This window comes from Schistocerca gregaria, chromosome 9, assembly GCF_023897955.1.
Source record: "Schistocerca gregaria isolate iqSchGreg1 chromosome 9, iqSchGreg1.2, whole genome shotgun sequence".
Lineage (NCBI taxonomy): Eukaryota > Metazoa > Arthropoda > Insecta > Orthoptera > Acrididae > Schistocerca > Schistocerca gregaria.
Window position 1 is genome coordinate 109,125,981 of NC_064928.1, and position 26,369 is coordinate 109,152,349.

Genomic DNA, 26,369 nt, shown 5'->3' on the forward strand with positions numbered 1-26,369 from the left:
GGCGCAGGGGGAGGTAGAGAGGGAGGCGCAGGGGGAGGTAGAGAGGGAGGCGCAGGGGGAGGTAGAGAGGGAGGCGCAGGGGGAGGTAGAGAGGGAGGCGCAGGGGGAGGTAGAGAGGGAGGCGCAGGGGGAGGTAGAGAGGGAGGCGCAGGGGGAGGTAGAGAGGGAGGCGCAGGGGGAGGTAGAGAGGGAGGCGCAGGGGGAGGTAGAGAGGGAGGCGCAGGGGGAGGTAGAGAGGGAGGCGCAGGGGGAGGTAGAGAGGGAGGCGCAGGGGGAGGTAGAGAGGGAGGCGCAGGGGGAGGTAGAGAGGGAGGCGCAGGGGGAGGTAGAGAGGGAGGCGCAGGGGGAGGTAGAGAGGGAGGCGCAGGGGGAGGTAGAGAGGGAGGCGCAGGGGGAGGTAGAGAGGGAGGCGCAGGGGGAGGTAGAGAGGGAGGCGCAGGGGGAGGTAGAGAGGGAGGCGCAGGGGGAGGTAGAGAGGGAGGCGCAGAGGGAGGTAGAGAGGGAGGCGCAGAGGGAGGTAGAGAGGGAGGCGCAGAGGGAGGTAGAGAGGGAGGCGCAGAGGGAGGTAGAGAGGGAGGTAGAGAGGGAGGCGCAGAGGGAGGTAGAGAGGGAGGCGCAGAGGGAGGTAGAGAGGGAGGCGCAGAGGGAGGTAGAGAGGGAGGCGCAGAGGGAGGTAGAGAGGGAGGCGCAGAGGGAGGTAGAGAGGGAGGCGCAGAGGGAGGTAGAGAGGGAGGCGCAGAGGGAGGTAGAGAGGGAGGCGCAGAGGGAGGTAGAGAGGGAGGCGCAGAGGGAGGTAGAGAGGGAGGCGCAGAGGGAGGTAGAGAGGGAGGCGCAGAGGGAGGTAGAGAGGGAGGCGCAGAGGGAGGTAGAGAGGGAGGCGCAGAGGGAGGTAGAGAGGGAGGCGCAGAGGGAGGTAGAGAGGGAGGCGCAGAGGGAGTTAGAGAGGGAGGCGCAGAGGGAGTTAGAGAGGGAGGCGCAGAGGGAGTTAGAGAGGGAGGCGCAGAGGGAGTTAGAGAGGGAGGCGCAGAGGGAGTTAGAGAGGGAGGCGCAGAGGGAGTTAGAGAGGGAGGCGCAGAGGGAGTTAGAGAGGGAGGCGCAGAGGGAGTTAGAGAGGGAGGCGCAGAGGGAGTTAGAGAGGGAGGCGCAGAGGGAGTTAGAGAGGGAGGCGCAGAGGGAGTTAGAGAGGGAGGCGCAGAGGGAGTTAGAGAGGGAGGCGCAGAGGGAGTTAGAGAGGGAGGCGCAGAGGGAGTTAGAGAGGGAGGCGCAGAGGGAGTTAGAGAGGGAGGCGCAGAGGGAGTTAGAGAGGGAGGCGCAGAGGGAGTTAGAGAGGGAGGCGCAGAGGGAGTTAGAGAGGGAGGCGCAGAGGGAGTTAGAGAGGGAGGCGCAGAGGGAGTTAGAGAGGGAGGCGCAGAGGGAGTTAGAGAGGGAGGCGCAGAGGGAGTTAGAGAGGGAGGCGCAGAGGGAGTTAGAGAGGGAGGCGCAGAGGGAGTTAGAGAGGGAGGCGCAGAGTTAGAGAGGGAGGCGCAGAGGGAGTTAGAGAGGGAGGCGCAGAGGGAGTTAGAGAGGGAGGCGCAGAGGGAGTTAGAGAGGGAGGCGCAGAGGTAGAGAGGGAGGCGCAGAGGTAGAGAGGGAGGCGCAGAGGTAGAGAGGGAGGCGCAGAGGTAGAGAGGGAGGCGCAGAGGTAGAGAGGGAGGCGCAGAGGTAGAGAGGGAGGCGCAGAGGTAGAGAGGGAGGCGCAGAGGTAGAGAGGGAGGCGCAGAGGTAGAGAGGGAGGCGCAGAGGTAGAGAGGGAGGCGCAGAGGTAGAGAGGGAGGCGCAGAGGTAGAGAGGGAGGCGCAGAGGTAGAGAGGGAGGCGCAGAGGTAGAGAGGGAGGCGCAGAGGTAGAGAGGGAGGCGCAGAGGTAGAGAGGGAGGCGCAGAGGTAGAGAGGGAGGCGCAGAGGTAGAGAGGGAGGCGCAGAGGTAGAGAGGGAGGCGCAGAGGTAGAGAGGGAGGCGCAGAGGTAGAGAGGGAGGCGCAGAGGTAGAGAGGGAGGCGCAGAGGTAGAGAGGGAGGCGCAGAGGTAGAGAGGGAGGCGCAGAGGTAGAGAGGGAGGTGCAGAGGTAGAGAGGGAGGTGCAGAGGTAGAGAGGGAGGTGCAGAGGTAGAGAGGGAGGTGCAGAGGTAGAGAGGGAGGTGCAGAGGTAGAGAGGGAGGTGCAGAGGTAGAGAGGGAGGTGCAGAGGTAGAGAGGGAGGTGCAGAGGTAGAGAGGGAGGTGCAGAGGTAGAGAGGGAGGTGCAGAGGTAGAGAGGGAGGTGCAGAGGTAGAGAGGGAGGTGCAGAGGTAGAGAGGGAGGTGCAGAGGTAGAGAGGGAGGTGCAGAGGTAGAGAGGGAGGTGCAGAGGTAGAGAGGGAGGTGCAGAGGTAGAGAGGGAGGTGCAGAGGTAGAGAGGGAGGTGCAGAGGTAGAGAGGGAGGTGCAGAGGTAGAGAGGGAGGTGCAGAGGTAGAGAGGGAGGTGCAGAGGTAGAGAGGGAGGTGCAGAGGTAGAGAGGGAGGTGCAGAGGTAGAGAGGGAGGTGCAGAGGTAGAGAGGGAGGTGTAGAGTTAGAGAGGGAGGTGTAGAGTTAGAGAGGGAGGTGTAGAGTTAGAGAGGGAGGTGTAGAGGTAGAGAGGGAGGTGTAGAGGTAGAGAGGGAGGTGTAGAGGTAGAGAGGGAGGTGTAGCGGTAGAGAGGGAGGTGTAGCGGTAGAGAGGGAGGTTTAGAGGTAGAGAGGGAGGTGTAGAGGTAGAGAGGGAGGTGTAGAGGTAGAGAGGGAGGTGTAGAGGTAGGGAGGGAGGTGTAGAGGTAGAGAGGGAGGTGTAGAGGTAGAGAGGGAGGTGTAGAGGTAGAGAGGGAGGTGTAGAGATATAGAGGGATGTGTAGAGATAGAGAGGGAGGTGTAGAGAGAGTCTCGCAGTGGGGACAGTCACAGAGGTAGGAGCCATGGGTTAGGGAGATGGTGTGGAAGGAGCATAGGGTCTGACAAGAATATTGCGGAGATAGAGAGGGCAATGAAAGCTATTCTAGCTGTGGTGGGCAAAATTTCAGGTAGAATTAATATAACCTCAAGGCACGATTTTAGGAGGTCATGACTTTTTTGATGTAACTAATTAATGCATTCAAGACCAGGATAATACGGAGTGACAAGCAGTGGGCTCCAAAGCTGTTTTGATCAGCAGTACCTTTATTGGACATGATGGCCCAGGCTTTGAAGTAGGCCGGTGGGGTAACTATGTCTACTGAAGGCTGAGATGAGAATGATAGGGTATTACTGTAAGGAGTCTGCAGTTAAACAAATATGTTGAATGTTTGACTTGGAAAGGGAGAAAACTGTCATAATGTAACTACCACTGTTTATTAGTAGGTTCAATTGGACAGAAGTATGTAGCTGGCCTTCAGTGAGGATGAGATCAAGATTAAGGAAAGTGGCATGGGATTCAGAGTAGGACAATGTGAAATTTAATTGGGAGAAGGTACTCAGATTCCAGGAATTTTAACGACTCCGACTCTGCCTCACCATGAGACCCTATGGTACAGATGTCATCAATGTATCTAAACCAAACAAGAGGCTGAAGACTTATGGATTCCTGAAATCCTCCTCCAAGTGACCCATGAAAAGGCTGGCATAGGAAGGAACTCTACCCTTGATCTTTTTGTATGTCTGCCCCTCAAAGGAGAAGCAGTTGTTAGCAAGTATGAAGTTGATTAAGGTGAGTAGCAAGGATGTTATAGGTTTGGAATCAGGTGGGTGCTGACTGAGGAAATGTTCAGCAGCAGACAGACTGTGTATGATGGGGGATGTTGGTATAGAGGGAGATGGTATCAATGGTGACAAGCAAGGTGTGTGGTGGGAGTAGGACGGGCATTGATTTCAGACAATGTAGGCAATGGCTGCTATCTTTGATAAAGGAGGGGAGTCTCCGTAATATGGGGACAGTCACAACTAAGGCAGATGTACATTCAGTAGGTGCTTTAAAGCCAGCAACTATAGGGGGGTGAGGGCAGGATGATTGAGCTTGTGGACCTTAGGGAGAAGGTACAAGGCAGGGGTGGGTGGTTCTATGAATTGAGGTGTTAGTCCTTGTGAGGAGCCTGAGGTTTTAATGAGGGATTGCACGTCAATTTGAATCGCAGAGATGGGATCTTGATGGTGGACACTGTATTCAGAGGTGTCAGCTGGCATAAACTTCTTTCAGTCAAGTACTGCATTGGTACATCCTTTGTCTCCTGGGACAATAAGGATGGAGTGATCAGCTTTTAGGGAATGTAGTGCCTGGAGTTCTGGAGAGGGCAGGTTAGGGTCATGTTGTAGGGACCTAAGGAAGGGTTGTGATGCAATGCTAGATGTGAAGAATTCTTGTAAGGCTTGTAAGGGGTGATTTTTGAGGTAGTGGTGGTGGATCAAGTTGGGATCATGGTCTGAACTGTTTAAGACAGGGTTCAATGTCAGGTTGCTATTGGAAAGATTTTGGGATTGGGCTGCAAAGTAATATTTCCAGTTGATATTATATGTTAAGGAAAGTAGGTCCTTCACCAAAGCAGTATGATCTAATGCAGGTTCAGGACAAAGTGGAACCCCTAGATAATACATATAATTCAGGAGAGGGGGGCGGGGAGGGAGTGCTTTAGATGAGAGGTCAAGGACATTGTGCTGCTGTGACTGGTTCTTGTGGTTATGGATTATTCTTAGTCTGGGAGGTAGTGGTGAAGGCTGTGGGGTGTTAAGGAGATTGGCCAAGCTTGGTTTGTAGGAGAGAAGTGGTGGTTGATGGTGTCGCTGTTCCGGGAGCTGCAGAGGGACACGAAGGGAAACATCACTGTTCAGATAGTTCACGAGAAGGTGGGATAGCTTTTTGAAGTGAATTCTGGCATTCTGTTGGAGCCTGAAGTTGGCTTGGTGGATGATACCATCAAAGGAGACATGGGGGACAGATATTTGCTACATTTTGTAGGAGGAGAGAAGTCTGGTGGAGTGGAAGTTGGCTGATGAGGCACATAGGTCACAGAATATCTGGGTAAGAGCAAGTGACTGTTGTACTTTGAACAGTAATTTACAAATCTGTATATAACAATTTACAGTTCATTACACTCTATGGCCTCCTTCTGATAGTTTCTCCCCAATTTATTCACAAATTGGCTACTATTTCCTTTCCCACCCTCCACCTATCGAGGTTATATGAAATTCTTTCATGTTTTTCAGGAAATTGCTCTGATCGGCTTTTATTGCCATCTCTTACATCACTTTAACTGTCGAGCTAAGTAGTTTACATATTCTCCTATGAGTTTCTCTTTCTGTTTACAAAGTTTTAAAAAGTTTGGTCTGATTTAACTACCCTTCCAATCTATTTTTATTCCTTTTTTTCCAATTTGTTTTACTGTCATATATATCACCCACTCATTACCTCTTATTGACAATTGTGTGTTCTATTTTTGTACGGATTTTTATGATTTTGCCACATTTTTTCTTTGCTTTTCTTCCGTTTTTCTATCTTTCCCATCTCCTGCTCTCTTTTTGACACTCTCACAATTTCTAACTCTCCAAACTGACCCCTCTGGCCATGATGAATCCATTCTCATATTACAGCCATTATTTCTGAAAACATGAATTTCCACTATCAGAACTTGCACTATCAGAACTGAGGTCCCACATTCTAATTCTTGAAAGTTGTTTGTGCTTTGGAGTTACTCCAAAAGGCCTAACATTTGAAGTCCCTGTTGGCAGATGTAATCCTACTCTACACCAGGATCTTTTAAAGTTTCTTACCTGGCTAATCTGTGACTTATGTGCCTCGTCAGCTTATTTCCATTCCACCAGACGTCTCTCCTTCTAAAAAATCCTGCAGGTATTTGCCCCTCATGTTTCCTTGGATGGTATCATCCACTAAGCCAACTTCAGACTCTAACAACATGCTAGATATTACCTCAAAAAGCTGTCCCACATTCTCCTAAACAATGGTGTTACCCTTCCTGTCAATCAGCAGCTCCCTAAACAGCCACACTATCAACCACCATTCCTCTCCTATGAACCAAGCTTGGCCAACCTGCTTAACATCCCACAGCCTTCAAGATTGCCTCCCAGACTAAGAACAACCACTAATAACAAGAACCAATCACGAAGTACAGTGTCCCTGACCTCTCATCTAAAACACTCCCCCCTCCTGAATTATACATATTATCTAAGGGTCTCACTTGCAGCCCTAAACCTACATTTAATCATGCTGCTTTGGTTAAGGACCTGTTTTCCTTTACACTAGTGTCAATTGGAATCATCACTTTGGAACACAATCCCAAAATCTTTCCAACAACAAACCTGACATTGGACCCTACCTTGAGCAGTTCAGACCACGATCCCAACTTGATCCAACAACACTACTTCAAAAAATCACCCCTTACAAGCCTTCCAAGAATTCCTCACATCTACCATTGCATCACACCCCTTCCTTAGGTCCCTACATGACCCCAACCTGCCCTCTCCAGAACTCTAGGCACTACATTCCCTAAAAGCTGATCACTCCATCCTTATTGTCCCAGGAGACAAAGGATTTACCACTGTAGTACTTGACCAAAAAGTATTTACAACAGCTGCCTGACACCTCAACATACAGTGTCTGCCATCAAGATCTAATCCCTGTGATTCAAACTGACCTGCTGTTCCTCCTCAAAATCTCAGGCCCTCTGAAGGACTAACACCTATTTCCATAGAACTACTCTCTGCAACCAAACTAGGCACTCCCACCTTTTACCTTCTTCCTAATATCCACCAATCCAATCATCCTGGCTGCTCTATAGTTACTGGCTTCAAAGCACCTACTGAATGTATATCTGCCTTACCTGATCAGCACCTGCAACTCATAGTAAAAAGACTTTCCTCCTATATCAAAGATAACATCCATTTCCTAGATTGTCCAAAATCTGTGCCCAGCCAACTCCTACCACTCTCTCTGCTTGTCACCATTGATGCCACCTCCCTCTATAACAACATCCCCCAGGCACATGTTCTGTCTGCTGCTGAACATTTCCTCAGTCATCATCCACTTGATTCCAAACCTATCACATCCTTCTTACTTATCTTAATCAACTTTATACCTACCAACATCTACTTCACCTTTGAGGGTTAGACATACAAACACATCAACAGTACAGCCATGGGAACCAGGATAAGTACTTCCTATGCCTGCCTTTTATGGGGCACTTGGAGGGGGTGTTCCTGTGATCCATAAGTCTTCAGCCTCTTGTTTGGTTTAGATACATTGATGACATCCTTACAATATGGACTCATAGTGAGACTGACCTACTATAATTCCCGCATTCTCTGAATACCTTCTCCCATTTAAATTTCACATGGTCGTATTCTGAGTCCCATGCCACTTTTTTGATGTTGATCTCATCCTCACCCAAGGCCAGCTACACATTCTGTCTACATTAAACCTACTAACAAACAACATTACTTACAATTTGAGTGTTTCCTTCCTTTCCATGTCAAACATTCCCTCCCATATAGCCTTGGCATCTGAGGCAAACATACTTGTTCAGATCCAGAAACTTTTCAGAAATACATCACTATCCTCACCTGAACCTTCACTGAAATCAACTACCTCACCATCCCAGATAAATAGCAGATTTACCAGGCCATCACATCAGATCCTGGTACTGCTGATCCCTCAAAAAAAAAAAAGTGTTAATCAGCTCCTTCAACAGGGTCATGACTTCCTAAAACAATTGCTGAATAGGATTCAAGCACTGCAACACATCTGGCCACATGAAACTACACTTACAACAAACAGTCACATTAGCACACCCTGTGCCGACACTGATCTTTCTATCACAGCTAATGTAAGTGACAAGTATGAGTTCAGTGCTGCTGCCATTGTACATGGCAAGCAATAACCATTTTTTTTTTTTTTTTTTTTTTTTTTTTTTTGCAAAGAAAATCAATCACAATGGAAAAGTTCACTATTTAATAGCAAGTTGCTAGTGGTATATGAAGTGGTGTGCCATTGTAAACCCAAAGTGGAAGTCAAATAGTTTAATACCATTACATGCCACCAACTGCTAGCCAAATCAAATTGATTTCAATGTCTTGACTACATCAGACATTTCACAACCTCTTTGCTATACATCAGGAGAGCTGAAAATATGGTGGTAAACTACCTGTCACTAGAATGAAATTTTTCACTCTACAGCAGAGTGTGTGTTGATATGAAACTTCCTGGCAGATTAAAACTGTGTGCCGGACCGAGACTCGAACTTGGGACCTTTGCCTTTCATGGGCAAGTGCTCTACCGACTGAGCTACCCAAGCACGACTCACCCCCCGTCCTCATAGCTTTACTTCTGCCAGGTGAGCTGCTGTAAAGTTTGGAAGGTAGGAGATGAGGTACTGGCAGAAGTAAAGCTATGAGGACGGGGGTGAGTCGTGCTTGGGTAGCTCACTGGGTAGAGCACTTGTCCATGAAAGGCAAAGGTCCCGAGTTCGAGTCTTGGTCCGGGACACAGTTTTGATCTGCCAGGATGTTTCATGCCTGTTACTAATCAATACATTCTCTACGAGCACAGATTACAAGGAGCTTACGGTGACTGAGGAATGAGACCCACAAATTCTTGCAGGTTGTTTGTTACCCATCTCTGGTTAACAGATTTGGTGCCACATTTTGCAAGGCAGGGCCCATTCATTGGTTCCTTCAATTTTGTGGACATGTATTTGACAGCTTGTAGTGATTGCCTCACCCAGAGATATGATACTCAACAAAATTGGTAACAGACCATTTTGTGTGCTTGGAAAATGAAACAAAAAAAAGAAATACCCATGTGCAGTATATCACCGAAACAAAACAAGATGACACACCACCGTCACCCTAGGCCAATTTGACATCCATACAGCAGAGTATGGCATTTTCACTTTCACTTTATAGGGTCCTTTCCAGAGTTGACTGGTTATAGATACATCCTCTCAATGATTGATTATGTTACACACTGGGTGAAGGCAGCACCACTGCAGATGTTACTGCAGAATCAACAGCTGAAGCATACGTGCAGTTGTGGATTTCTAGATGTGGTTGCCAGGGAGTGATTAGCTGATAAGGGCTATTAATCTGAGTCAGCCCTGTTCCTCGAACTACACACTTTATAGTGCCAGGCACTCCTCCACCACCTGCCACTGTGATAAACCTTTTGCATTTCTTTTATGTTTTCGTCTTCTTTAAAGGCAAAGAGAAAAGATGAAGTGGTAGCCCATCATAGAACCAATGCCTACCATCAGGTGTTTGATTTTCAGTTGTTAAAAAAGAGTTTTTCTGGTACCAGTAGGAGGAAGAAGGATTTGCCCTCAGCTAGTGAACGAGTGAGAAGCACACCATTTTTGGTGAGTAATTTTAGACCGCCAGTTTGGGGTCGCTATGAATAAATGAGGAGTATGTTTTTCATATGTGCACCGTTGAGAAAAATATAGTATTGTTTTATTAACAGAAAGGTCTTGTGAGTTGTTATTTCAAATAGTACAATAATTACAAGAACTGAAGCCCACCTGTGTACTTTGGAATATTACGAAGATCCGATAAGCTTAATGGGAACACGGTCAAGACTTCAAAGGTGAACACAGTGACCAAACATAGCATTATAAAGAATGGTAAGTACAAATCTACAGCGGAAAAAGAAACTACTTCACCCTGCAAAATAATATGAACTAGTACAAACTTATTTCCAGGCATAGCTCAGCTTATTGTGCTTGTCATTCATGCCGAAAAATTAATCTCGTTAATTCAATACATTTTAAAAAGCCACGCATTTCAATATTTTATCATCATTTAAACCATTATTTTATTGTATTGTAAACCACCTACTGGTATTTTACTTTTAAGGCAGCTTTAATGTGCTACAAGGGGGCAATGGTGTGCTGTACTTCTCTGAGTAATGCTGAGCGCACACAGTTTCCTCAAAGAGGACTTGCAGACATGTCTATTGGAAGTTTGTATGGTGGACCTTTGTGCCTCAGCAGAATTTGTTAAATCAGTTTAATCATCAAATGCATCCAAGTTACAATAACTATTCAGCAGAGTACAAAACTACATCACACAGATCTGTGCACTGCTGCCATTACCATACTGCTTACCAAACTATTTAATACATGAAGTCCTTGCACATTGTAACTGATCTTAAGAGATGACACCATACTCTTGTCACTGCAGCCCCCATATCTCGAGCCACAAAAATCTCCAAAGAGGAGACAACACATTAATCATTTTACTGTATGACAAGCCTCCAACAGTCTCATTTAATTGTTTGAAATCTGTTTGGGCCCTCAGTAATACTCCACCCTCACACACATCAGACACTGTGGCAAACATGCAGGAGCAGCTTCAACCCTTTTCACTATACTGCGTAGAACAAACATAGCTTCCAATTGCACCTACACCCATGTGTCCAATCAACCAACACTGCTCTCATCTTTGCCACCCTACTGTCCACCGCAATGCTTATGGTATAACATTCTGGGCCAATTATACTCCACACTATAAGAGGAAGTGGTGGTTAGTGCATAACATCTCATTGACAATGAGGTTATTAGAGATGGGGCACAAGCTCTGATTAGGGATGGAAATTGACCATGCCTTTAAGGGAACAATTCCAGCATTTGCTTAAGCAATTTAGGGAAATCATTCCTACTATATGGAGGTGGACTTTGTGTGGAGTGCCGACTGAAGCATTCAAGCTGTAAATGTATGCTTTTAGCTTGTGCAGTGTTAATTATAAAGTCTCTCGTCAACCACTGTTTTGGGTTAGTATAGTTCCATTAACTTACCTACATTCGTAACTACAAATTTACACACAGTAAGTTAAAAGCTACACAGCTAAAAAAATTTACTGTTAATTGGTTCATAATACAAGTGGTTGCCTACACAAACTCCTGAATGGATTTTTGAATATTTTATCATCTAATGAATGTAATATTCATAGTAGTATAAATTCTGCTTTCATGTTTACACAAGTGAACAAATGAAAAGAAACATGCAATTAAGACTACTACCTTCATTCCTAAAATAAATGGTTAAAAATTTAGAGTTGATATTACTCAATAAAAATGTTTAGTTACATTGATCCTGAAGTATATCATTCATTCAATTAAAATAAAGCTAATGCAGAGAACAATGAAATCAATCATTTTTCAGGACAAAGGCAGGCAAGAAAACAAATTGATGACTGTTTTTGAAGAAAAATTTCCCATAAAACAAATATGGAAGAGACGTATGGTTCTTAGATCAAACATTACCTCTATGTAATGGTGTCCACATACTATTGTTGCCAAGATTCACATTTGCTGAGTGGTTCAAAAGAAGTTTCATTACATCCAGTCTAGAACCTGCATTAACAGACAAGAAAAGTGGTGTTTCTCCTTCATCAGTTCTTAAATCCTTAATTTCTCCATCTGTAAGTTAAAATTAAAATTTTTTATTACAAGAACTTTTATCAAACAGTTAAGATTTTGAGTTAAAAATTACTTTCAAGTTTACAAAGAGCAAGGCAATCAAAGAGACAAGGTAGTGAAGGAAGGATGGTTAGGGCTTAAGATCATTAGCCAATATGAACAAAGCTGGAGGAAGAGAATGACCATGTCTGTTACTATATTCAAAGCAGTTTTGAGAAACATGAATCAGGATGGCTGCATGCAGAACTCTCATGAGTATGGATCCAGCATCTTCATTCTGCATCCCATCTTCAGTCACTGGAAACAAGAAGAGGCAGAGTGGAGAGTCTGCACCTTCTCTGTGACTAAGCAACTGGATATGCATCCATATCCCAGAGGTGGCCTAGCTGCCCACAGCTAGGCCACTTGTAGGCACCATCCACGTCCTACACAGGTGCCTCCAGGCCAGATACATCCAGAAAAATTTCAGATTAGATTAATACTTTTCCATAGATCATGAATACAACACTTCATAATGATGTGGAACGTCTCAGGTTAATAAAAGATGTCTGTACAAGACATTGCATTACACAAAATATTGCATGACACTAATGTTTAAGCTAGTTTTTTTCCCCTCCCTCAATTTATATCTAAAAATTCTGCCAGTGAGTAGAAGGAGTTGTCATCCAGAAATTCTTTTAATTTCTTTTTAAATGTTTGTTGACTATCTGTCAGGCTTTTGATGCTGTTTGGTAGGTGACCAAAGACTTTTGTGGCAGCATAATTTACCCCTTTCTGTGCCAAAGTCAGATTTAATCCTGCATAGTGAAGATCATCCTTTCTCCTGGTGTTATAGCTATGCACACTGCTATTACTTTTGAACCGGGTAGGATTATTAACAACAAATTTCATAAGTGAATATATATACTGTGAGGATCCCTAGAGCCTTAAATAGATGTCTGCAGGATGACTGTGGGTGGGCTCCAGCAATTATTCTGATTACACGTTTTTGAGCAATGAATACTTTTCTACTCAATGATGAATTACCCCCAGAATATGATGCCATACAAAAGCAGTGAATGAAAGTAGGTATAGTAAGCTAATTTACTGAGATTCTTGTCACCAAAATTTGCAATAACCCTAATAGCATACGTAGCTGAACTCTGACTTTTAAGCAGACCATCAATGTGTTGCTTCCAGTTAAACCTCTCATCAATGGACACACCTAAAAATTTTGAAAATTCTACCTTAGCTACAGACTTCTGTTCAAAGTACATATTTATTACTGGAGTTGTGCCATTTACTGTACGAAACTGTATATACTGTGTTTTATCAAAATTTAAAGAGAGTTCGTTTGCTGAGAACCACTTAATTTTGAGAAAGGCATAATTCAGAATTACATCACTTAGTTCTTGGTTTTTGGATGTTATTACTATAATTGTATCATCAGCATGAAGAACTAACTTTGCATCTTCATCAATGTGGAATGGTAATGTACACTCCTGGAAATGGAAAAAAAACACATTGACACCGGTGTGTCAGACCCACCATACTTGCTCTGGACACTCCGAAAGGGCTGTACAAGCAATGATCACACGCACAGCACAGCGGACACACCAGGAACCGCAGTGTTGGCCGTCGAATGGCGCTAGCTGCGCAGCATTTGTGCACTGCCGCCGTCAGTGTCAGCCAGTTTGCCGTGGCATACGGAGCTCCATCTCAGTCTTTAACATTGGTAGCATGCTGCGACAACGTGGACATGAACCATATGTGCAGTTGACAGACTTTGAGCGAGGGCGTATAGTGGGCATGCGGGAGGCCGGGTGGACGTACCGCCGAATTGCTCAACACGTGGGGCATGAGGTCTCCACAGTACATTGATGTTGTCGCCAGTGGTCGGCGGAAGGTGCACGTGCCTGTTGACCTGGGACCGGACCGCAGCGAAGCATGGATGCACGCCAAGACCGTAGGATCCTATGCAGTGCCGTAGGGGACCGCACCGCCACTTCCCAGCAAATTAGGGACACTGTTGCTCCTGGGGTATCGGCGAGTACCATTCGCAACCATCTCCATGAAGCTGGGCTACGGTCCCGCACACCGTTAGGCCGTCTTCTGCTCACACCCCAACATCGCGCAGCCCGCCTCCAGTGCTGTCGCGACAGGCGTGAATGGAGGGACGAATGGAGACATGTCGTCTTCAGCGATGAGAGTCGCTTCTGCCTTGGTGTCAATGATGGTCGTATGCGTGTTTGGCGCCGTGCAGGTGAGCGCCACAATCAGGACCGCATACGACCGAGGCACACAGGGCCAACGCCCGGCATCATGGTGTGGGGAGGGATCTCCTACTCTGGTGATCGTCGAGGGGACACTGAATAGTGCACGGTACATCCAAACCATTATCGAACCCATCGTTCTACCATTCCTAGACCGGCAAGGAACTTGCTGTTCCAACAGGACAATGCACGTCCGCATGTATCCCGTGCCACCCAACGTGCTCTAGAAGGTGTAAGTCAACTACCCTGGCCAGCAAGGTCTCCAGATCTGTCCCCCATTGAGCATGTTTGGGACTGGATGAAGCATCGTCTCACACGGTCTGCACGTCCAGCACGAACGCTGGTCCAACTGAGGCGCCAGGTGGAAATGGCATGGCAAGCTGTTCCACAGGACTACATCCAGCATCTCTACGATCGTCTCCATGGGAGAATAGCAGCCTGCATTTCTGCGAAAGGTGGATATACACTGTACTAGTGCCGACATTGTGCATGCTCTGTTGCCTGTGTATCTGCCTGTGGTTCTGTCAGTGTGATCATGTGATGTATCTGACCCCAGGAATGTGTCAATAAAGTTTCCCCTTCCTGAGACACTGAATTCACGGTGTTCGTATTTCAATTTCCAGGAGTGTATATCAAGAACTGTAAAGGACCTAAGACCGAACCCTGTGGGACCCCCTACTTGATAGCAATGGGAGCAAAACTCAAAACATGGGGAAACTAAAAAACAGAAACAAAGCTTAGCAAACACTATAGGAGGAGGTTTGTTTTCCCCAAAAAGTGCTTCAAATGACTGACATCATCTCACTAACACTGATAAACTCAAGGATGCGATCGGCTGAGTGCGTGTCCATCTAAAATAGAAGATATATCATGCAACAGCTGTTTCGAGTAAAACTGAAGTGATATCAGGTGTTCCCCAGCGAAGCATCCTGGGACCTCTGCTGTTCCTGATCTATATAAATGACCTGGGTGACAATCTGAGCAGTTCTCTTAGACTGTTCGCAGATGATGCTGTAATTTACCGTCTAGTAAGGTCATCCGAAGACCAGTATCAGTTGCAAAGCGATTTAGAAAAGATTGCTGTATGATGCGTCAGGTGGCAGTTGACGCTGAATATCGAAAAGTGTGAGATGATCCACATGAGTTCCAAAAGAAATCCATTGGAATTCGATTACTCGATAAATAGTACAATCTCAAGGCTGTCAATTCAACTTAGTACCTGGGTGTAAAAATTACGAACAACTTCAGTTGGAAGGACCACATAGATAATATTGTCGGGAAGGCGAGACAAAGATTGCGTTTCATTGGCAGGACACTTAGAAGATGGAACAAGTCCACTAAAGAGACAGCTTACACTACACTCATTCGTCCTCTGTTAGAATATTGCTGCGCGGTGTGGGATCCTTACCAGGTGAGATTGACGGAGGACATCGAAAGGATGCAAAAAAGGGCATCTCGTTTTGTATCCTCACGTAATAGGGGAGAGAGTGTGGCAGATATGATACACGAGTTGGGATGGAAGTCATTACAGCATAGACGTTTTTCGTCGTGGCGAGACCTTTTTACGAAATTTCAGTCACCAACTTTCTCTTCCGAATGCGAAAATATTTTGTTGAGCCCAACCTACATAGGTAGGTTGGATCATCAAAATAAAATAAGAGAAATCAGAGCTCGAACAGAAAGGTTTAGGTGTTCGTTTTTCCCGCTCGCTGTTCAGGAGTGGAATAGTAGAGAGAGAGTATGATTGTGGTTCGATGAACCCTCTGCCAAGCACTTAAATGTGAATTGCAGAGTAGTCATGTAGACCGTGAGCAATACACTGCAGCTGGAGTACCCTTCTTCGGGAGCGAGCTGAGGTCGAGATGGATATGAACCGGAGCCTGGAGCCAAGGTGGTGCCGGGCTCTCACCCTCTCTGAAGGTGGTAGGGAGGGCAAAATCCAATTGAAGAAGCAGGTGACGAAAGCGAACTCCAGGGGGCAGCAGGGAAGACACGTACAACCCATACTGACGGTCGAGAGAATCGGCGAAGAAGGACTGATAAGAGGGGTGGTTGGGCATTGACAACAGCCGGCAGGCATACCAACAAAGCAGTCCGCCGTACTGGTGGATCAATGGTAATTCGGCAGCTTCAGCATAAAGACTCTCGACGGGACTAGTGTAGAATGCTCCGGTCGCAAGACGTAACCCCCGATGGTGAATGGAGTTGAGGCAGTGTAAGAGGGATGGCCGAGCAGACGAGTAGATGAGGCTCCCATAATGCAGCTTTGATCGGGCTATGGACTGATACAAGCGAAGCAGGACAGTGCGATCCGCTTCCCAAGATGAACCACTAAGAACTTTGAGGACATTAAGGGAACGTGTACAACGGGCAGCCAAATAAGAGATGTGCGGAGACCAACAAAGTTTGCTGTCCAGTGTGAGCCCTAGAAACTTAGTTGTTTCCACGAATGGGAGAACAGGACCGAGATGTAAGGATGGTGGAAGGAACGCTTTATATTGCCAAAAGTTGATGCTAACCGTCTTCTCTTCAGAGAACCAGAAGCGATTAGCTACACTCCATGAGTATAGGCTGTCAAGAGAACGCTGAATGCAGCGCTCCATGAGGTATGTTCTCTGGGCACTGCAGTACATCGCGAAGTCATCGACAAAAAGAGAGCCTGAGACATTAGGTGGAATGCAATCCATAATGGGATTGATCGCTATGGCAAAAAGGGCTACGCTCAAGACGAAGCCCTGAGGCACTCTGTTCTCCTGGAGGAAGACGTCGGACAATACGGAACCCACACGTACCCTAAACTTTCGATCTGTTAAAAAGGAATCAATAAAAAGGGGGCAGGCGACCGCGTAGACCCCACCTGTGCATAGTGCGGAGGATACCTCCTCTCCAACAGGTATCATAAGCCTTCTTCAAATCGAAGAACACGGCTACAGTTGGGCGCTTTCGCAAAAAGTTGGTCATGATGAATGTCGACAAGGTCACAAGGTTGTCAACAGCGGAGGGGCGGCGACGAAAGCCGCATTGAACATTGGTAAGTAGCAGCCGAGATTCAAGAATCCAAACTAACCGAGCGTTAACCATGTGCTCCATCACCTTACAGACACAGCTTGTAAGAGAAATGGGGCGGTAACTAGAAGGAAGATGTCTATCCTTCCCGGGTTTGGGTATAGGAACAACGACGGCGTCACGCCAACGCATGGGGACTTGACCTTCGGTCCAGATGCGATTGTAGGTACGAAGAAGAAAGCTTTTGCCTGCCGGAGAAAGGTGTGTCAGCATCTGAACGTGAATGGCATCTGGCCCTGGAGCAGAGGACCGGGACAGTGCAAGTTCACGTTCGAGTTCCCGCATAGTAAAGGGGCATTATAAATTTCCAGATTCAGCGAGTGGAAGGAAGGTCACCGAGCCTCTTCTGCCTCTTTCCTGGGAAGGAAGGCAGGATGGTAATGGGCGGAGCTTGAAACCTCCGCGAAAAAGCGACCGAAGGCGTTGGAGACATCCACAGGATCAAGTACCTCATTACCTGAAGTCAGGCCAGGTACCGAGGAGTGGGCCTTAATGCCGGCGCAGGCCACCCCAGACGACAGAAGAGGGAGTAAAGCTGTTAAAAGAGCTGGTGAAAGAGGCCCAACAAGCTTTTTTGCTGTCTTTGATGACTCTTACGGCATTGTGCTTGGAGTCGTTTGTATCCAATACAATTCGCCAACGTAGGATGGCGGCGAAAGGTGCGTAAAGCAAGTCATCGAGCATGGATAGCGCCTCTACAAGCCTCATTCCACCAGGGGACGGAAACGCGACGTGAAGAAGAGGTAGTACGAGGATTGGTACGTTTGGCAGCATTGATGATAACAGCTGTGAGGTATTCGACCTGACTGTCACAACTGAGAAAATCGTGGTCCGGAAAGATCACCAGGGAGGAGTAAAGTCCCCAGTCAGCTTTCGGTATGTTCCAGCTCGAAGGACGTGGGGATGGGGTGTGGTGCAGGAGACGAACGACACAGGGGAAATGGTCGCTCGAATAGGTGTCAAAGGACATACCACTCAAACCGACGGGCAAGAGTGATAGAACAGATTGAGAGGTCCAAGTGGGAGTAGGTATGAGTAGAGTCCGAGAGGAAAGTTGGGGCGCCAGTATTGAGGCAGACAAGATTGAGATGGTTGAAGACATCCGCCAAGAGGGAGCCTCTCTGACAGGATGAAGGAGAGCCCCAAAGGGGATGATGGGCATTGAAGTCACCAAACAATAAAAACAGTGGAGGAAGCTGAACAATCTGGTGCATCATGTCAGCCCGACTAACTGTGGATGACGATGGAGTGTAGGCAGTAAAAACAGAAAAGTAAAGGCAGAAAGAGTAATACGGACAGCTATTGCTTGGAGTGGGGTGGTCAATGGGATGGTAATAGATATCGTCCCGAACAAGCAACATGACCCACCATGAGCTGGAATACCGTCCACAGGGGTGAGGTCAGACCGCTCCGAGGTATAGTGTGTAAAAGCAATACGGTCAGTTGGGCACAACTTGGTTTCATGGAGACCAAGGACGAGCGGAAAGTGCATGTGGAGGAGCAGTTTTAATTCCTCCCAATTAGATTGAATACCTCTTATGTTCCAATGTAACAAAGCCATCGCTAGTCACAAAAAAGGGGGGAACGAAACGGGTGAAAAGCTGGTCACCTCGACGGCCACGGAGGGCCAGGTTTCGAGGGAACAATGCTATAACTGGCGGGAGGCAAATCCTGTTCCATCGAGTCGTCGCCAGCTGCGGCCACATTCCTGGGTTGCGTAGGAGGGGCAGCATCTTTCGCCGACGACAGGCCAGCTGAGCGCTTGGCAGCAGAAAGTCCCGGCGAAACTGAGGACGGCCGGGAGCAGCGACTCACGAATGGAGCATCAGACGAAACGTGCCAGGGTGGAGAGGGGGATAAAGACTACTTCTTGGAGGCCTTCTTGGAAGTCCGATGAGGTACAGGGATGGAGGGCTGGACCTGAAGAAGGTCCACATGCGCAGGGTCCGTTTTGGAATGTCAGACCTCTGAAGCCGGGGTCTGGAACGTTTCCCCAATGGACACCTGAGAAGAGAATCGCTTCTCAGGCGGCGGAGGGGGAGGAGGAAGAATGGCCCCTGGGGCGGAGGGGGAGGAGGAAGAATGGCCCCTGGGGCAGAGGGGGCAGGGGCCGTGGGGGAGGATGATTTTGAAGGGAGGGATTTGGGAGGCAGAGGCATAGACCCTGGATTGGGTGAGGAGGTGGAGGGGGGACAGGATAGGGGTGAGGATACTGTGGAAGGAGTGGACACGACTGAGGCAAACGAAGTTGTCAACGTCACGGGATGGAGGCGGTCATACTTCTTCCTGGACTCAGAATAAGAGACGGTCCAAAGTTTTTAATTCTTGAATCTTCTTCTCCTTCCGATACGCGGGGCAGTCTAAAGATCTAGCCGAGTGGAGGCCAGGACAATTGACGCACCGAGGTGGTGGGGTGCATGTATGTTCCTCACAAAGAAGACGTCCACTATCGCCACAAAGGGGCTCAGCCTCACACTGCGACAACATGTGCCCGAAGCGCAAACACTGGAAGCAGTGCATAGGAGGTGGGACATAAGGTCGCACATCGCACCGGTAGCACATCACCTTTACCTTCTCCGGGAGAACATCCCCCTCGAAGGCAAGGATAAAGGCCCCAGTGTCAATGCGACGGTCTTTGGGGCCGCTCTGGACTCGCTGGACAAAATGCATGCCTCGGTGCTCCAGGTTGGCCCTGAGCTCCTCATCAGATTGCAGCAGGAGGTCCCAATGAAAAATAACCCCCTACGTCCTATTCAGTGCCAGATGTGGGACAATGGACACTGGGATGTCCCCTAGTCGGTCACACGCCTGGAGCGCCGCTGACTGTGTGGCGGAGGTGGTCTTTTTAAGAATGGACCCCGAACGCATTTTACTGAGAGCCTCGATTTCCCCAAAAATGTCCTCGATGTGCTGGACAAAGAACATGGGCTTGGAGGTGGCGAATGTCCCCCCATCGGTCCGAGAACAGACTAAATAGCGGGGGAAGTACTTCCCCCCAAGCTGGCGGGCCTGTCCTTCCTCCCAGGGAGTGGCCAAGAGGGAAAGGGCAGGAGAACCAGAACCAGAGGCATTACCTTTCTTTTTAAAAGACTCGGCCGCAGATCGACCTGATACATGTTGATGTTTCATCTGCGAAACGTCCACCCCAATACCACCCACTCCGACCAGGGTCTCTCCCCACGGGGTGCCACCCAGCCTCAGCAAGGGCCACCTGGCATGGTGACCGTTGCCGGGAGTCCTGATGCCCCAAGGAGATGGGCATCTACTCCTTTCCCTTACCAGTGGAAATCCAAATCTGCACTGGATTATGGGAAATTTAAGATACTGGTCACAGTCTTCTGGGATTCTGTTAATGAAATAGCGCAAATAAAATTAGTAGACAATCTGCTCAACTGAGATGTGGGCTTACAGTTTGATAAATCATGTAAACCCCTCATTTTAAATCTGTGCTCTCATAGAAAATGTTGTTCTAGGTCTTGTCTGTCCATCATTCCAACATATGCCATCCCTAATAATCAACCAATTACTTAATAACCTCTGTGTATTCGCTGACTAACTCGCTTGTTTTACTGTTATGTCTGTAACATTTTATCTATGATTGACACATTGGGTCCACAGTGCAAGCTGCGTTAAAAATTCTACAAGAAATGCCCACTGGGATTGGTCATATATCAGTGCATGAGTTAATAATATCCTGGATACATTCCTCTCCCTCCCTCCCTCCCCTCCCCTCCCCCCCTCCACCACCACCACAAAACTGATGGAAGTTTGAGCTGCAAGATGAACTTTAAGAAATTCTTCTGTTTTAACAACAAATTTGTCTTTAGAAGACAGAAGATAACTAGCTTGTGAGAAATTTAACTTTGACTCTTTTTAAGGTGCAACCTAATTCACTAGATTTGGTTTCTTCACAAGATTGCAGTTGTAGAAAGGACTGATGTAGCACAAAATGAACGAGCTATCTGACTGATAAAAGACTTTACTAGAATCACATCAAAGATTTGAGGTTTCCAGGAACCTTACCCACATGTAAGACAAGTAAGCGTTAGTCATTTAGAGGCTCCAAAAACCTACATTAAAGCAGTAATTATTTTAATAGCTGTGGTTGTAGTGGTGGTGGTGGCAGGATTAGTAGTGTGGTGGTTATCGACTGCAAGAGTCGACCACCTCATCTTTGAGAACTAACTTCTTTGAAAACAGTTGATCTCAGTGTGTTCCAAACTCTATTCGAGTGGATGTGTTTCTACAGACATGACCAAAATAAAGTTAATTCATTATAAACGAGCGAATACTTAATGCTCTGTTTCATATTAGCACATGTAGCATCACGACTCCCACACTAGTGACACCGACGCTGACAAATGCAGCTTACCACGCCAGAAATGTGTACTGGAACATCACCATGGACAAACAATGCAGCAACCCTTTGTCGCATTTCTACATCCATCATGCTACATCAGGATGCAATGTACAAGAAGTGTAATTAGTGTGAAAATTCCTGACTCGTGTGAATTGTGCTTTTGGGTAACTTTTGTCACCTTCTCACACATCGACAATGCGACCAAGGTGCACACGTCCACCGTCGAAACCCACTCAATGCATTGGTAATTCCACTTCTTGACAGTGCAAGGCTCCTTTGCTGATTGATTTGGACAATTTTGACTTGCAACAAATGGGGACTATGTTGCAAATCCCAGTTTGCACAAACTCCGAACTATGGCTAAATCGCATGCCTGGTCGAATCCACAAACGTCCATCAAGGCTACCACGTTTTCTGCACTGCATGCAAATTCTGCGGTCTCTGCACAGCCCATAGTCCAGATTTCGAATGTTCGTGCCAACTTTTCCACCGCTTCTCAGCGCTAGTCCCTCATTTGCAGTATTCAACTACCATCATTTTTCTCAGAGCAACTTCCAATGTGGTTTATGGCTGCGGAGTATATATTCTCCTCTTATGGCATCAGCAACAAAAGTGAAAAATACCTCGTACTCTTCAGGCACCTAAAGGACTATGACTATAATTATCAACATTATCTGTGAAAATTTGAGTGACAAGTACACCAGAGCAAATGCCATTTTAATTCAGCACTTGTCACCCACATCACAGGAACAATTTCATAAAGGACATCCTACCGATCAACAACAATACACCATATGAAACTTCCTGGCAGATGAAAACTGTGTGCCGGGCCAAGACTCAAACTCTGAACCTTTGCCTTTAGCGGGAAAGTGCTCTACCAACTGAGCTACCCAAGCACGACACACACCCTGTCCTCACAGTGAGGAACTGTGTCACCTCTCCGCCACAGAACAGTAGTTCATCCACCGATTCGACTTCTTCAAGTTAACATTTTGTCTCATCGCATTCCTGTTCCGACCGTGGTTTCACCGACCACGTCCGCCTTCCACCACCTCTCGCGGTCACCATGCCTCGTGCACAGGGCTCACAGCCATTCCCTCCAACCTTCTCACATCAAAACACCGACACTGTCAACTCCACTCAGAACATCCTGCCAACTACTGCTGTAACACACACACCATCCACGGACTCCGAGGTGACACTTCCGTCTACACCGAAGTCATCTGCTGCCAAGGTCAGTCGTGTGCAGCTTGCCATTTTCTCCCCTGCTGTGACATTAAGCACCTCTATAACTCCGTCAATCCCCGAGTGCTGCTCATCTGGCATCTCTTACGCAACCTGTTAAGCCACAGCGTGCTTGCTCCTTTATGTCATACGGCCAATAACAAACTGTTACCGGACACGTTGCACTTACTGCGGCACTTGCTGGCAAATATTTTGGCAATACATAGCATCGCATCTTTAGCGCACTACATGCCTTTGATCAGATCAAAACCCCGCTGCATCACATGGCCTCGGCACAACAATGTTCTCCCCACCGACACACTGTCACCTTCTGCTTCACTGTGCCATCAGCAGCATGGCATGGTAAACCTGCGGACACCTTCCACACCACCTTCCCTCCACTGGTCGTGCCTACCTAGACATCGAGAAACTGTCCGATCGCGCATCGCACTAGCGCCTGCCACGACACGATCGGTCACACGCTCCTGCGCCATCAGCCGGCCGGGTGCACACACACCTCTCCTCATCCTTACCCTGCTCTGCACTTTTGGTGGGGGCTCTTTGGCGGTTATCGACAGCAAGCGTCAACCACCTGATCTTTGAGAACGAACTTCTTTGAAAACTGTTGATCTCAGTGTGTTCCAGACTACTCGAGCAGATGTGTTTGTACCAACATGATGAAAATAAAGTTAATTCATTATAAACAAGTGAATACTTAATGTTGGGTTCGATATTACCGTAAATAACATCCAGATTTCCACAGTAGTATTGTAGGCTGCTGCCTTTTTGCTTTGTTCAGGAATGTTTGTTATTTGTACATTGCAAGTTGCATCTCTGTTAATAGTAACATCTGCCAACAATTTATAGTGGTCAATATAAATAACTTAACTCTTCCACTAACCTAGAAGAACATACTCATCCACACATAATAAAAATTGTTTGTCTCAAAAATTCACTACATTAATGCCCAGTTAAAAATCAAAGGTGACGATTTTGGGGGACCTAACAGTTTAATAAGCCACAGCTGCAAAATGCTAACACAAATTATTTACAGACGAATGGAAAAACTGGTAGAAGCCGACATCGGGGAAGATCAGTTTGGATTCCGTAGAAATGTTGGAACACGTGAGGCAATACTGACCTTACGACTTATCTTAGAAGAAAGATTAAGGAAAGGCAAATCTACATTTTTAGCATTCGTAGAGTTAGAGAAAGCTTTTGACAAAGTTGACTGAAATACTCTCTTTCAAATTCTAAAGGTGGCAGGGGTAAAATACAGGGAGCGAAAGGATATTTACAATTTGTACAGAAATTAGATAGCAGTTACGAGAGTTGAGGGGCATGAAAGGGAAGCAGTGGTTAGGAAAGGAGAGAGACAGGGTTGTAGCCTCTCCCTGATAATATTCAATCTGTATATTGAGCAAGCAGTAAAGGAAACAAAAGAAAAATTTGGAGTAGGTATTAAAATCCAGGGAGAAGAAATAAAAACTTTGAGGTTTGCCGATGCCATTGTAATTCTGTCAGAGGCAGCAAAGGACTTGGAAGAGCAGTTGAACGGAATGGACAGTGTCTTGAAAGGAGGATATAAGATGAACATCAACAAAAGCAAAACGAGGATAATGGAATGTAGTCGAATTACGTCAGGTGATGCTGAGGGAATTAGATTAGGAAATGAGACACTTAAAGTAGTAGATGAGTTTTGCTATTTGGGGAGCAAAATACCTGATGATGGTCAAAGTAGAGAGGTTATAAAATATAGACTGGCAATGGCAAGGAAAGCGTTTCTGAAGAAGAGAGATTTGTTATCATCTAGTATAGATTTAAGTGTCAGGAAGTCGTTTATGAAAGTATTTGTATGTAGTGTAGCCATGTTTGGAAGTGAAACATGGACAATAAATAGTTTGGACAAGAAGAGAATAGAAGCTTTCTAAATGTGGTGCCACAGAAGAATGCTGAAGATTAGATGGGTAGATCACATAACTAATGATGAGGTATTGAATAGGATTGGGGAGGAGAGAAGTTTGTGGCACAACTTGACGAGAAGAAGGGACCGGTTGGTAGGACATGTCCTGAGGCATCAAGGGACCCCAAATTTAGCATTGGAGGGCAGCATGGATGGTAAAAATCAGAGGGAGACCAAGAGATGAATACACTAAGCAGATTGAGAAGGATGTAGGTTGCAGTAGGTACTGGGAGATGAAGGAGCTTGCACAGGATAGATTAACATGGAGAGCTGCATCAAACCAGACTCAGGACTGAAGACCACAACAGCAACAACAACAGAGATACATTGTAATGTCGAAAGTTCACAGTGGATTACCATGACTCAGCAGCAGTACAGCACATGCAACATGTCCTGCTGCAGCTGCCTCATGCAATGGTGTCCAGCCACGGTCATTGACAGAATCTGCCCTCTGTCCTTCTGCAAGCAGTTTATGGACGGCGTCAACATTGCCAGCACGAACTGCAGCTGACAGTGATGGTGTCCGTGAGAGATCCAGTGCCTCCAGATCACTGGATGCAGCCCGTTTCATTGGTTTGCAGTTCCTACTGAAACACAGAAATATAAAAATAATGGATGACAACAGTGTAACTGAACCACAATATTGTACAAGTATCTTGTAAATGAATTTAAACAATGGAAAGTCCAATATGGAATGTAACAATATTATGGAAAAGATGCTACTCACTATGTAGTGGAGACTGCCAGAAAGTGAGCTCTCAGCCAACAAGATCTTTATCAAAAATAGACAAAACACACAGAGGCAGATGACCATAATCTCAGGCTGCTGAGGCCAGTCTCTTTGTTGTGCCTATCTGCAACTCTACATCTCTGCTATATGGTGAGTAGCAATTATTCTTTCCATAATACTGCTATAAATGATTTCAGCCACTTAAGGTTACTTTGAAATCAGTAACAGAACTGCATACTTCGAAATTGCAAAACTATTAATCTTGGTGCCTGAAAAAACTATGAATAAATGAAGGCAAAGCAAAAATTACAATACCTGTGTGACAAACTTGAATTCAAAATGCAAATTACAAAAATGTATAGGTCTATATTTTAAATTCAGAAATAGTAGTAAAAAATAAACTGGTTGTTAAAGCAGTCTATTCAGGAGCTATCATGAAGCAGGAGAGGACAGGAAATAACATGGAAATACAAACAGTGAATAATTGTATCTGGCTACACCAGGCAGAGGACAATTAACCTACAATTCCAGGTTAATCACTGTCCCATTCCACTCACAGCTGCAATAAAACAGATAATGTACACATCTACAGGAAATGAAGGCAGCAACATCAGGAATAGGGGCAAACACAAGTAACTCACCAACTTACAGGCTGACCAGACACTTGGTAGAATTATTTCTGAATCCATTAATTGCTAACACTGTTCGCCATAAAATGTTTCAGTTTATGAAAAGGACATGCTTGACAAAAATGATATATTAGCCAGTTGACATCTGAATTTATTTTTATCTCACAAAACAGAGCCAGAAAAATATAGAATTTGTCCATTTTTTCACCACAACTTATTTTCAGGTCAGAGAGATCAGGGATGGGGTGCAATTCAACAAAAAGCTGACAATACTGTCAATCTGAGGGATTGCCAACTGTCTGGATCCACTGAAAACACCTCTGTAGACAGGAAGGCTCTAAAAGAATTTTTGCAACATATTAATCACATCTATAAGAACAGTAATTACAAGAATATGTGAGGGTAATTCAGAAAGTAGAGAACATTTAGTTTTGACATGACTTTGGCCTCTCACCATTACTTCAGACTTACTACTGACCTGAGTACTCTTCTTCTGTTTGGCAGCAGTTACGATCCATTATGGTTGATTACTGGTTAGCTGTGCAACTTTGACAAATTTGGTGATCCTGCTAAGTGTTAGATACACAGTGTTATCAACTTTTCAAACATGTAAAATTTGTAGATGGTAACTGAGGTTTACAGTAATGTGGTGAATGAAGCATCGTTTTGGAAGTGATGAATCATATTTAATGTCAGACAGAAGAATGT

General features: G+C 46.3%; 1 protein-coding gene across 1 annotated transcript in view; it reads right to left on the minus strand.

The window, feature by feature from the left end:
- LOC126291600 (ankyrin repeat and SOCS box protein 3-like) overlaps positions 1-26,369 on the minus strand; it is a 291,789-nt gene that overhangs the window by 194,544 nt on the left and 70,876 nt on the right. Inside the window, exons 2-3 of the mRNA XM_049985135.1 lie at positions 24,660-24,889; positions 11,282-11,437 (exon numbers count right to left, since the gene is read on the minus strand). Coding sequence (XP_049841092.1) covers positions 11,282-11,437; positions 24,660-24,889 — 386 coding nt within the window. The remainder of the gene's footprint in view (positions 1-11,281; positions 11,438-24,659; positions 24,890-26,369) is intronic.